This window comes from Cynara cardunculus, assembly GCF_001531365.2.
Source record: "Cynara cardunculus var. scolymus isolate 2C chromosome LG 4, CcrdV1, whole genome shotgun sequence".
NCBI classification, from domain to species: Eukaryota; Viridiplantae; Streptophyta; class Magnoliopsida; order Asterales; family Asteraceae; genus Cynara; species Cynara cardunculus.
The window spans coordinates 15,946,777-15,958,612 of NC_037531.1; the positions used below are offsets into that span (position 1 = coordinate 15,946,777).

An 11,836-nucleotide genomic window follows, 5' to 3' on the forward strand; every position below is an offset into this window, starting at 1 on the left:
ATGATAGAGAGATAGACGGATAGTAGGAGAAGAATGCACGTTTCACCGTCCTAGAAAGCAAAGCTGTGGATTCTTTTCTAAGTTGCTGTGGTCTGGTAGTTTGCTAGCTGTCTCCAACTTCTTTGACCAGAAAGCGACTTCCAACTCACACCCTCCCTATATTTTCATTCACACCCCCTTATCTTTATACCCACTTTCAAACTACACCCTTTCTTTATACATTCGTACACTCACAGTCCTTAAACTTCTTCAAGTGAAACACACCCTCTCAAATACATCCACTTAAATAACATGTTATAATTTGTATCCAAAAATTTCTTAATTAAAAGTCTAACACCATCCCAACATCTCTATTTATACAGTCTTTTTATTTATTCAAATTTATATATGCATGTGTTTATTTAAACTGCAGCTTTGATTTTAGTTCTATCTGATATATCAATTTTGTTTCAGTATTTAAAGGTTCAAAATTTTGCCATATTTGGTATTCATAGCATGTGAAATCTTTGTGTAAATTAATGATAGCTCAAAGAAGTAGGTTTGTGGTTTTAAACGCTCAGTTCAGCATTGAATGTTCTGTTGTAAATTCTAGTTGTATTTTTATGCCAACAATTATTATGATCAATAATTAATAGTGTTGGTATTGTCAAAGTTTATTTTCTATTTGGTATTTTTACTTTATGTCAATTTATTCAAACGGGTTTTGCAATGTTAGTAAATCTGTTGTTGTTTACAAGAAAAGACCTTTATTTTATTAATATTACAATTGAAAATCAAACGGGTTGTTTCAGTAATATAAAAGATGGGTGTTTCATAAAACATCTTATGTAATTTTATAGATCTTTCTAACCCTTTCCTCCATTCCAGCCTGTTCTCTCTACATCTTAAACATACATACATACAATATATATATATATATATATATAGAGAGAGAGAGAGAGAGAGAAAGGTCAGTGTAAATAAGAAGACTAAATATTATGAGAAAGTAAGAAACAAAAGTTTTGTATATAAATAATTGAAAAAAATATATTTGAAGATGCATGTGTGAACCCATATGACTAATCTGTAACGTTGTTTTACACATGGATCTTCAATAGATTTTTTCCTATTTTTTTAATGATCCACATATGAACGTTCTCTAACACTTTATTCTTACATTCTCATGATATTTAACATTCTGATTATATATATAGGGTATATTTCAAATGCAACCATGTCTATTTATACAACCAATGCAACCCAATTAACTGGAATATTTATGGAAATGATAAGAATTCATTAATTATGATTTGAATATTTAAGAAAATGACTAGAGTTCATTAATTATGATCAATACTTTATATTATAAAACAATCAAATTTTTTATGAAATCACATATTCATCAAATTAAATGGACGGTTGAGATTGAGTTGCATTGGTTGTACAAATGTAAAAGATTGTAAAATAACTCATATCTATATATGTGTGTGTTTTAAATGTGCCTTTTTAGTCATTAATCATTAGACCATCTCAAATAAATAATTTGGTTTTTTGTCAGGATTTTTCTATCGATGTCACTTCTATATTTACATATTATATATCTCTATATAGGATTTAGTTTATATGAGACTAGCTTGTTTAATATCAATAAGATTATATTTTTACATTTAAATCTTCATAACAAAACATTGTAAAGGTAAAAAAAAAATCTAAAGTGTTTTGCTGTGAAGTTTCAAATGTAAAATGTGGTCACATGAGTCTCACGAGAACATCATCGTCTCACATGATCTCAAGTCTCTATATATATACATATTATATGTATAGACGAATGATCATGTGAGAAAGAAAGTTATGATAAAAAACGTAAAAATAGATCTGAATCCTTGATCACTTTTATCTCATGCCGACCCATCTTATAATAGAATATTCTAGGGGGTTGCAAGTTGTATGGACCCCACTGCCACTTCCATGTTTAAATTTTTGTGATGATATCCATCTAAAATAATAAATATTAATTTTTAATCTCACATATAATAATTTCTAGATTAATTTATGTTTTTATTAAAAATACAAACTTTAATTCTTATGATAAAATAAGTGATACAAATAATTAACTATTGAAATAATAAGGTCAGGTTTGGTTTAAAACAGAAGTTAAACAATTTATAAGAAGACGAACAATTTCAATATTACATGTATGATGTACATGATTAATCATATATGATTATGTTGTCTTGACAACAAATAGACGCTTAATCATATACGATTAAACACACACAAAATAGGGTGTAATCATATATGATATTTAAACTTTTGGCATGATCCCTCTTCTAGAATTATAACTCAATTATAAATACATTAATTATTTTAGGTGCTGTTTGTTTTTTAAAAAAAAGCACTTAATTGTTTCTTATGTCTGAATCGGTCAGACATTGAGGGATTAAGTGCGTTTTTTTTTTTTTTTTTTATAAATTAAGTGCTTAAAACATCTGATTTCATCTGAATTATTTAGAGGTAAAATGCAGTCTGAAAACCTCTTAATCGCGTTGCCTCAAGCTCTCGCCTACCCTCCGCCATGTTCCTCTCCCTCTCCTCCCCACTCCCCTCCTCCACCACCTCCATTTCTCTCCCAAAACCCCACCTCCACCCGCCACCACTCCGGCACCACCTCCCACCCTTTCTCCACTCCGGTGTCGGTATCGTCGATCGATCACCGTCTCCGGTTCCTAAAGCATCGGATGCACTGCCTCCTCCTTCATATACCTCCTAGGGTTTTTCGGCATCGATTTCGTTCAATCCTTCGGAATCGAAGCTTGGGGACTGCCTTAGGGCTGCTTCGATTCGACGGCAGGCGTTGGAGAGGACGACGGGGAGGTCGTTGTTAGGGTTGCCATTGGAAAGATTCGATTACGAGTCAATTTTAGGGCAGTGTTGCGAGATGCCTAATGTTTTTCCATCTCCATCTTCAGAAATCCAAACCATTTATGGGTATTTAAACCAACCAAGCGTAAACAGGGGCTTTCAGTTCCTTAGCAGCTAGGGTTCTTCAATCTTCCCTTTTTCCTTCATTGGAAATGGAAAAACATTAGGCATTGGAAACGATCATAATCAAGTTCATGATGTTAACAGTGATTCCACTTCTGATTTCCATTGTGAGCTTGGATCGTTTGAACACCAATTTCGTTTAAATGATTGGATATTTCAGTTAAATTTAATTGAAATGAATTGATTCAGATTTCAGACGTAAAAACAAACAGTCTGACTGATTCAGATTTCAGACTTCAACACCACCTCTTAAAATTCAGAAGTGAATTCAGACTTCAGACTTCAGCACCTCTTAAAAAACAAACGCCACCTTAATTTTGATTTATGATTTATATGAAGTAATTGAGTAAATATAATTACAATGAAAATTGTTCTATCTAATTCGAGAAACTGTTATGAGAAATCTAATGAATATGTAGGAGTTGGGTTCTCGTGAGATCAACTTGTTTTCGTGAGACCCATGAGAACGAAAATTTAAATTAAACTTTCACAGCAGAACATTGTGAATATACAAAAAGAAACTGAACATTCACAGCAAAAACATTGAAGATTTACATTTACAGTATCTTTTTGTGAAAGTTCAGTGTTAATTTGTAATCTTACAAGTCTCACGAAAACATACTTCTTTCACATGATCCCAAGTCAACACACACACACACACACACACACACACACACACACACAYATATATATATATATATATATATATCTATATAGGGGAACGATCAAATGCAAACCACTCAATTTGTACAAACCGTGCAAACCTCATTGAACTAATCATAATTTTTCATTTTGTTCATTTTTTTCTAATTATGAGAGCTTCGATTAATCATTTTTATTGTGGAGGGTCTTAATCATAGATATTATCATCTTCATTATTTTAATTTTTAGAGAAATACATGAAACAGTTTCATTAATTTTAGAGAAATACATGAAACAGTTTTATTAAGTATTATATGAAACAATTTCACAACCATATATGAAACAACTTGATCAAAAAAAGTATTATATGAAACAATTTCACAAGATTAAACAATTTTAATGAAAAAATTTCATAAGATTAAACAATGAAATCGACGGATGAAGGTGGTTTGCACGGTTTACACAAATGAAGATGGTTTTTATTTGATCATATATATATATATATATGTGTGTGTTATCATCCTCTTTTAAAAGAAATTACTTTCCTTGATTTAAAAATAAAAGATATTAAAATATTTTTATATTTAGTTTTTTTAGGGTTATTGTACGACATTTGAAGAATCCCATGTAAATAAGCACTTGGGCCCATATCATAAAGCCACCAAAAAGTGTTTTTGTTTTTAATTAAAATATTAATTCATAATTTCCTATAAATCGATCGAAAAATTGCAATTCCCCAAGCCGGGCCCAATTTCAGAGATAGTAATAGTAGTGGGCATTTGGGCTTAATTGGAAGCCCAATAAGGAATAAACGCAGCTTAGATATTGGTGGTAGAGTCCATTGCTTAGTCGATCTTTTCGGATAAGGATCCGAAACGAAGAAACGATTGCCGACCCGGTGGTCTGTCTACGCCTTTGATCTTGATCGTTGATAATTCCTTCAAAGACGTATCAGGCATGCACGATAAGATGAAAGAAAATTCGATGGGTTCTTCAGCGATTACAACTCACAGATTATGCCATCATTTTGAGAAGGGCACCGTGACATGTAAAGTATGAGGTTTGATCTCGTTGTCACGCCACACCTCACACCATTTTAAACTTTGATTATACGATGTGATATTTCAAACATTTAAGCAAAACGTTTACATAAATTTGGAATAAAATAAAAATACATTTAATTTTAAATATATATTACAAATCTAAATATTTAAATTGCAATATACAAAATAGTAAAACAAAGAATTTAAAATAAATTACACAAAATAAAAAAAATTAATTCGAAATGTTATTTTTAGCTTCTAAATTGGTGCTACTATTTATTTAGGGTTTGCTGGTTACTCTCTCTGCCACTGCCACTGCCACTGCGGCTGCTGCATATTTGGGGATACTCGGTCTCCTTTTCGATCGCTTCCATAACCAGGTTCGCCTCTTTTGCTCCTCCGAACACAAACTACCCTCAGATCGATTGATCACTTCGTTTCCGTTTGATAGATTGTTGGTCTTTCTCTAAAACAATGTTGAAAATTGATTCTGTTGAAGTACAGGTACCGGTGAAGATCAAGGGACAATGGTGGAAAAGACGAAAGGTAGAAAGGAGGAGGTGGTTACTAGGGAATACACTATCAACCTTCATAAGCGCTTGCATGGCTGGTAATCTCTAAATTTGGTGGTGCTTAGGGTTCTCATTCATTGTCTATCTATTTTGAAACGCTTGTCACTTCGGGATTGTTTGATTCTGTTTGCTTTTAAGTTCAATTAAATGTTTACTTAATTGGATGATTGTTGATGTTTGTTTGCCTGGCCAATTTAGGTTTTTTGAAGTTTGTGTTTGTGGGATTTCGATATTAGTTGGCTCAGTCTTATTTGGATTAATGATAACTCAGGAACTGCATTATGTGTTGGTTGTAGAATGATTTTACTCTTATATTCTTCAGCTACAAGCCTACACCTAAAAGTTATGGGTACCATAGTTTGAATTGGACACTGATCTCACCATTTTTGCTTCACATTTTTCACATACATAAGGCTCTTTGGCATAGAGGTAGCCAACTTTTATGCTGGTTTGCAATAACTATACAGAAACCATCTTGCTTTTATCCATGGTAGGGATAGGCTATCTGAAACTACATAGGGTAGTTACTATATAAGTCGGGAGAATTGTTGCAAATTTCAACAGTTTTTAATCTTTAGTTTGGAATAAAACTTCCCAACGGTGCCTACATGACTTTTTTTTCCATGTTTGACTATTTCCTCGTGAATGAGTTATGCTCGTTCTCTAGAATGGGAAAAGTTTGCTCAATGAGGGGGTGTTTTGCATGAACCTGCGAATTAAAGGGACTCAAGTTGTCCATAAAAAAAGTAGTTTGGGATGAACATTGAATTAAAGATGGGTGCCAGTTGCATATGTATTGGCTAATCTGTTTAAGCCTTCCAAGTAATTTGTCTAGTTCTTCTTGAATAAGGGGTGTCAACTTGTGTTTTTGACATTCCTTTTGCTTCACATGCTTTGCACAAGCCATGGGTTTTCACGGAAACATCCACCTGACTATCTGGGGTAGAGGTCAGGTCTACGTACATCTTACACCCACCATCGGGTGGGACATACTAGACTCGTTTGATTTGGTTTTTTTAGCTTGTGCATTGGCTTAACCACCCTTGGATTTTCTCTACTCTCTGCGAGGATGACACCTTTCTCTCTTGTTCTCCCTTCTTTTGCAACCTTTTCATGTTTGATCATAACATATAATCTCCTCATTGTCTTCTATCATTTCGTTCTGAGGTTTGCTCCTTTCTAGTGATTCATTTTAGATTGCTTGATTTTGTTAAGGCTTAGGCTATGTTTGGCAAACTAGCTGATAAGCTAATCACGTTTGGCAAAAAATAGTTAAGCTAGGTGACAAATGCAAAATGACCAAAAAGGACATGTTGAAAAGATTAACCGAGTTCTAACTTTACATACTATAATCAAGATAAGAGTAAAGTTTGTTAACTTAAAAAGCTTTCACATGACAAACCAAACATAGCCTTGGTCATTGTGATTTTAGGCCAGTTGTAGATGACCATAACTTTGCTATATTTTATGATCCATTATTCGATTGTTCCCACAAAAAGTTTGTTAAATGTCAGCCTGTTTTTTCCCTAAAATCAGCATCACATGAGTGTCTTGTTCTTTAATGGCCTTGAGAATTTTATACTTTTTGTCCATGCTTATTCGTGCTTCGTTCAGAATATGTTAGTCTTTAATCGTTGTACCTTTTCCCTCACACTCGTTTACAAGCTGGGGGGTCTTTATAGAAACAGCCTTTCTACCCTTTTGGGTAGAGGTCAGGTATGCGTACATATCAACCCCCAACCATCCTACCTTCAACTGCGATTTAGTGGGTTAGTTGGTTGTATATATCAGATATTGCTTTTGTACTTAAATTCCCAATAGCCCAAGATGCAAGCTGGCACAATAACCTCTGAACCAAGTAACCAACTTAAAACCATGATGGAAATTATTCGTTGCCCACAACCTTGAGCTTATAAGGAGCTCACATATCTACTTTATATCCATGTAGGATGGGTTGCTACAGATGTACATGCAACAAATTCGTGAATGGTTCTTATGTAGTTTCATTTCATGACGTTTGATCTCCCTTAATTGATTATTTAGCTCATTTCGTGATGGATCTTGAACAGCACCTTCAAAAAGAAGGCTCCTAAAGCCATCAAGGAGATAAGAAAGTTTGCAGAAAAAGCCATGGGGACGACAGATGTGAGAGTGGATGTGAAACTAAACAAGCATATATGGAGCAGGGGTATTAGAAGTGTCCCAAGGAGGGTTAGGGTCCGCATTGCTCGCAAAAGGAATGATGACGAAGATGCCAAAGAAGAACTCTACTCGCTTGTTACCGTTGCAGAAATCCCGGCTGAAGGACTAACGGGACTCGGAACCAAGGTAATCGATGATGAAGATTGATCAAGATATCACAAAAAAAACTTCATTTTTTGTTCTACTCATATGCTTTGATAGCTTGATTTTGTTCCAAAACTATCCAAATGAAATTTTTGCCCCGAGATCTTGGATTTTGATGTATTGTGTATGGCGAATCGAGGGTATTCCTTTTAAGCAAATTATCCGTACTTCTTTATATAGCATTTACGTAAAGCTGTTACGAACTCTTAAAATTTCAAAAGATCTATGAAGCCAAATGAAACGAACCAAATATATACCACGTAAAGAGAGGGTTTAGAGGTAGGATGTACGCAGACCAGACGTTCACAAGGCCTTCCTGCCTTCTAAGTTCTAAGCCCGATTTCAGTGAGAAAAAAAGTCCTGGGCTGGGCTTTGGGTTTTTAAAAAGGGTCTGATAGGCTTTTTCACTGGGCTCTTTTGGGCTTTTTTCGGCAAGCTCAAGTCCCGGGTCTTCCCTCAAAGTTACCGGGTAAAAGGCGTTTACCTGGTTTGAGGAGAGTTGTCTGTCATACGCTTTGACTGACAAATAATGTTGATCAAGATGCCGACTCGTTAAGGGCAAGAAAGACTCTTAGGGATCATTTACTAAACACCTATCGAGTAAGTGCTTACTCATATCACTTTCCTTGCCCGATTGAGCACGGAAAGGACCGAGAATCTTGCCCGGTAAGAGGCATAGCAATGACCGAGAGTCTTATCCAGTAAGCGCTTGCTGTGTTTAAGATGCGTACTAACAATTTACTTTGATGGCCGAGAATGTTACACGATAAAGGTAAATGAGTGATGTCTAAACGACCCCTTACTCTATCAGCGGTTAACCTACACCACACTGCTGTACACATACTGTACTCTTATCTGATTACCAGTTATCCAGTTTGTGTTGATTAACGACCCCTCGGTTTCTTGTTTACCGTAAACGAGCTGGTGGTATCGGGTGTTAGGGTTATTCGGTTTCGGTGTTTTGAGATTGATTAAAAAAATGATGTAGGAGTAAATGAGAAATGTGGATGGAAAACGTTAAGCATAATCAACCAAATGGAAAGTCAAAAGAAGGATAAATTATTAGTCGTAGCCGCATGTGCAACTTGATGCCTCTTTCCCCTCTCACAGAATAAGCCTAAACATAAATATACACAATTTTATAATATTTTTAATAAAATAAATAACGATAAAATATAAATATCTTTGATAAATGGTTGAATTAGTTGAAAATATACCTATTCTGCTTTTTTCCCCTTTTTCTTTTTAAATTAATCTGGATATCCAATCTGTTATGCAAACCGACTAATTCCAGGACGACCACCTGATTTACGGGTAGCCTGGAGTCACCATATTTGAACCTTCATGGCTACAAGAGGATTTTTGTTTCTCCTTGAATTTGAGTCTGGGACGTTCAGCCACTTTTGATCTTTGGAGCTTAAACTTAAACCAATCAAACATCACCTTTGTAGTTATTTTGCTTATTTTATGATAGGTGAATTTAAAATATATTTTGTTTTCGGATTGTTTTCTTTATTACTAAATTAGGGGGTGTTTGTTTTAGGCAAATGAATGAAAATAAAATGAAAATGACAGGGAATGAAAATGGAAATGAATTTTTATTTCCCCCATTTTAACCTTGAATGAAAATTCTGGTTTCTGGGGGAATGAACCCATTATATTATATTATATACAAACAAATAACTTTTGTTTGGTTTGTAGGATTGAATTGAATTTAAAATTAAATTGAATTCCAATCTTATATTTGGTTTGAAAGATTTTTTGAATTTAAATTTCATTGAAATCTCATTCAGGTGGTCGATATTTCACCGAATTCCGTATGATTTGCATGTAATAATGTTTTCCAACATGTTAAATATTTTGTAATAATCAATTAATAAAAAGATAACTTAATTATTTTTATAATTATTTATAATTTATTTTCATAAATTATTTATAAGAAATATAATTTATTTCTATTCCAAATCTCAAATCTTACAAACCAGACACATCAAAGCTTTCACATTCAAACTATTAAATTCCCAATCTTTCTAAGAAATCCAAATCCCTGAAAGTTATATTCAATCAAACCAAACGTTGATATTTGGTGAGATTTTACGGTACATGGAATTGAATTTGACTGGTCAAGAATTGCGTCTTTGACTGGTTAAAATTTGTGACTATAAGAAAAAATAGAGGGGATAGTTTCGTAACTTTTATAAATATGCGGCAAACGAGTTCATATGTGAACTCGTGTGATTCACATATGACCTATATGTTCACCCGTGTGATTCACATATGACCTATATGTTCATATGTCAACCCATGTAATTCACATATGAACTAATTAACCAATTCACATATGAACCCGTTTGCCGCCTATTTGTAAAAGTTACGAAACTACCCCTTTATTTTCCGCATACCCATGCAGCAAATTATCTGATGCTTCACAACAAAAACCGTAAATGTTGACCAGATGAAAGATTAAAATCACTTATTTACTTCTCAAATACTTACCACTTTTCAAATAAATCTTTCCGTTATTTAATATTAGCACAAAGTATTTATGTCTGTTCCACCAATTAATTTTTATTTTGAACTCTAATTGATGTTTAGGATAATGAATATATGTAAATTTCATGGTCAAAAATAGGAATGAGTAAAATATGAGGACTAAATTTAGAAAGTTTTGAAAGAATAGTTCCGATGTTCAAAGAAGAGTTTATATGAAATTAAGGTACATCGTATATTAATGCATACTGTTACAGTAGTCAAAATCGGAAATAACAGTCATGATCTTAATTTAATATATTGATGTATACTGATACGATATACTCCAACTGTTGCAGATAACTGATACAATATACTCCAACTGTTGCAGATAACTGATACGATATACTCCAACTGTCGTAGATAACTGATATGATATGCTCCAACTATTGCAGATAACTGATACGATATACTCCAGCTGTCGCTGATAACTGATGATATATAGTACAAAAGAAAAGTTAAGCTAAAAACCCATAAATTATTTTACAAGACACAATTAAGAAGAAATTGAATACCCTATCAATTGACTGATGAATGATGATGAATCCACTAATAATTATAAGAAAAAAGAAGAAGAACTACTCATGAAACTATGGAGAAAAGGCAAAATAAGTAAAAATCAAGAAAATAGTCCAAGTTCTGAGCAGTAAATGCGGTAAACAGTGCCGCTATTGGCAACACCGCGATTTTGTCAATGACTACGAACCGTTATAGCGACACGACTAACAATATAAACGTTAACATTTCCAGAGTTACGATTTCATGCCTTTTCAGTAGTGTTATGATGAAATGGACGTGAATGAGTTATGAAAATGGAGTTGAATACGAGGTTTTATGTTTATATATGGACCAAAAATGATGGTTCGTGTTGAGGACAAGATTTACATGTAACGGATGAATTTAATGCATGAAATGCAACAAAATCTTGAAATGGACATATTATAAGCAGTAACGTATGTCCAAATTTGGTTGAAAATGATCTGGTTAAAACAGAGTCGACCAATGAATACCAAACATGACCTAGTGTGGCTACCCTTAGTTATTGGGCTCACATCTTGAAGACACAGTAGCCAACGAATCACAAGTTTCTGGCCAAGCTCTGTGTTTTGAGGTATAGTGGCCAACGGGCTGATGGGGTCACCCGGGCCTGTCGTGTTGACCAAGTTTGGCTGTACAGAAAGTTGAATATAAATGTAAAAACTTAATCTAACATAGTACTGGTTCGTTATGATTGATACCCGTACTTGGGTGTATGTGATGCCTATGTAGGTTGCAAACTAGCGAACGATAAATAAACCTACACTAATCCAGGTGAATTACAGTGTAATTTTACATATGCTTTAGAACATGACTATGATGATTAATGAGAATGCTATGATTTAAGCTTTTAATTTTTCACATGTTATGTATGTTAAATGTTTCATGTGGGATGTTATGGAAGGGAAAATGTGTTGTTATATCTGTGGGGTTTTAAGGGACACCAATAACGTGATATGTGGGAAACTTGATGTTAGTCAGTATATGTACTCAAAAGGATACGAGACTGAATTAGTGAAAGTCAAGACAAGTGTCCGAGAGCAACTCTAACTTGACTAGTTAAGGACGAAAAAACGAACCTCATTGTGTCTAGCGAATGTAAGGGATCTCAGATGCTATATATATATATATATATATATATAT

General features: G+C 33.9%; 1 protein-coding gene across 1 annotated transcript; it reads left to right on the plus strand.

The window, feature by feature from the left end:
- The first annotated feature begins 4,981 nt into the window (after window positions 1-4,981).
- Window positions 4,982-7,802, plus strand: LOC112511209 (60S ribosomal protein L31-like). The gene is made up of 3 exons (XM_025116729.1): window positions 4,982-5,089; window positions 5,214-5,319; window positions 7,351-7,802. The coding sequence occupies exons 2-3, from the start codon at window positions 5,237-5,239 to the stop codon at window positions 7,628-7,630; spliced, it is 363 nt and encodes a 120-aa protein (XP_024972497.1). The 5' UTR covers window positions 4,982-5,089; window positions 5,214-5,236; the 3' UTR covers window positions 7,631-7,802.
- The last annotated feature ends 4,034 nt before the right edge of the window (window positions 7,803-11,836 follow it).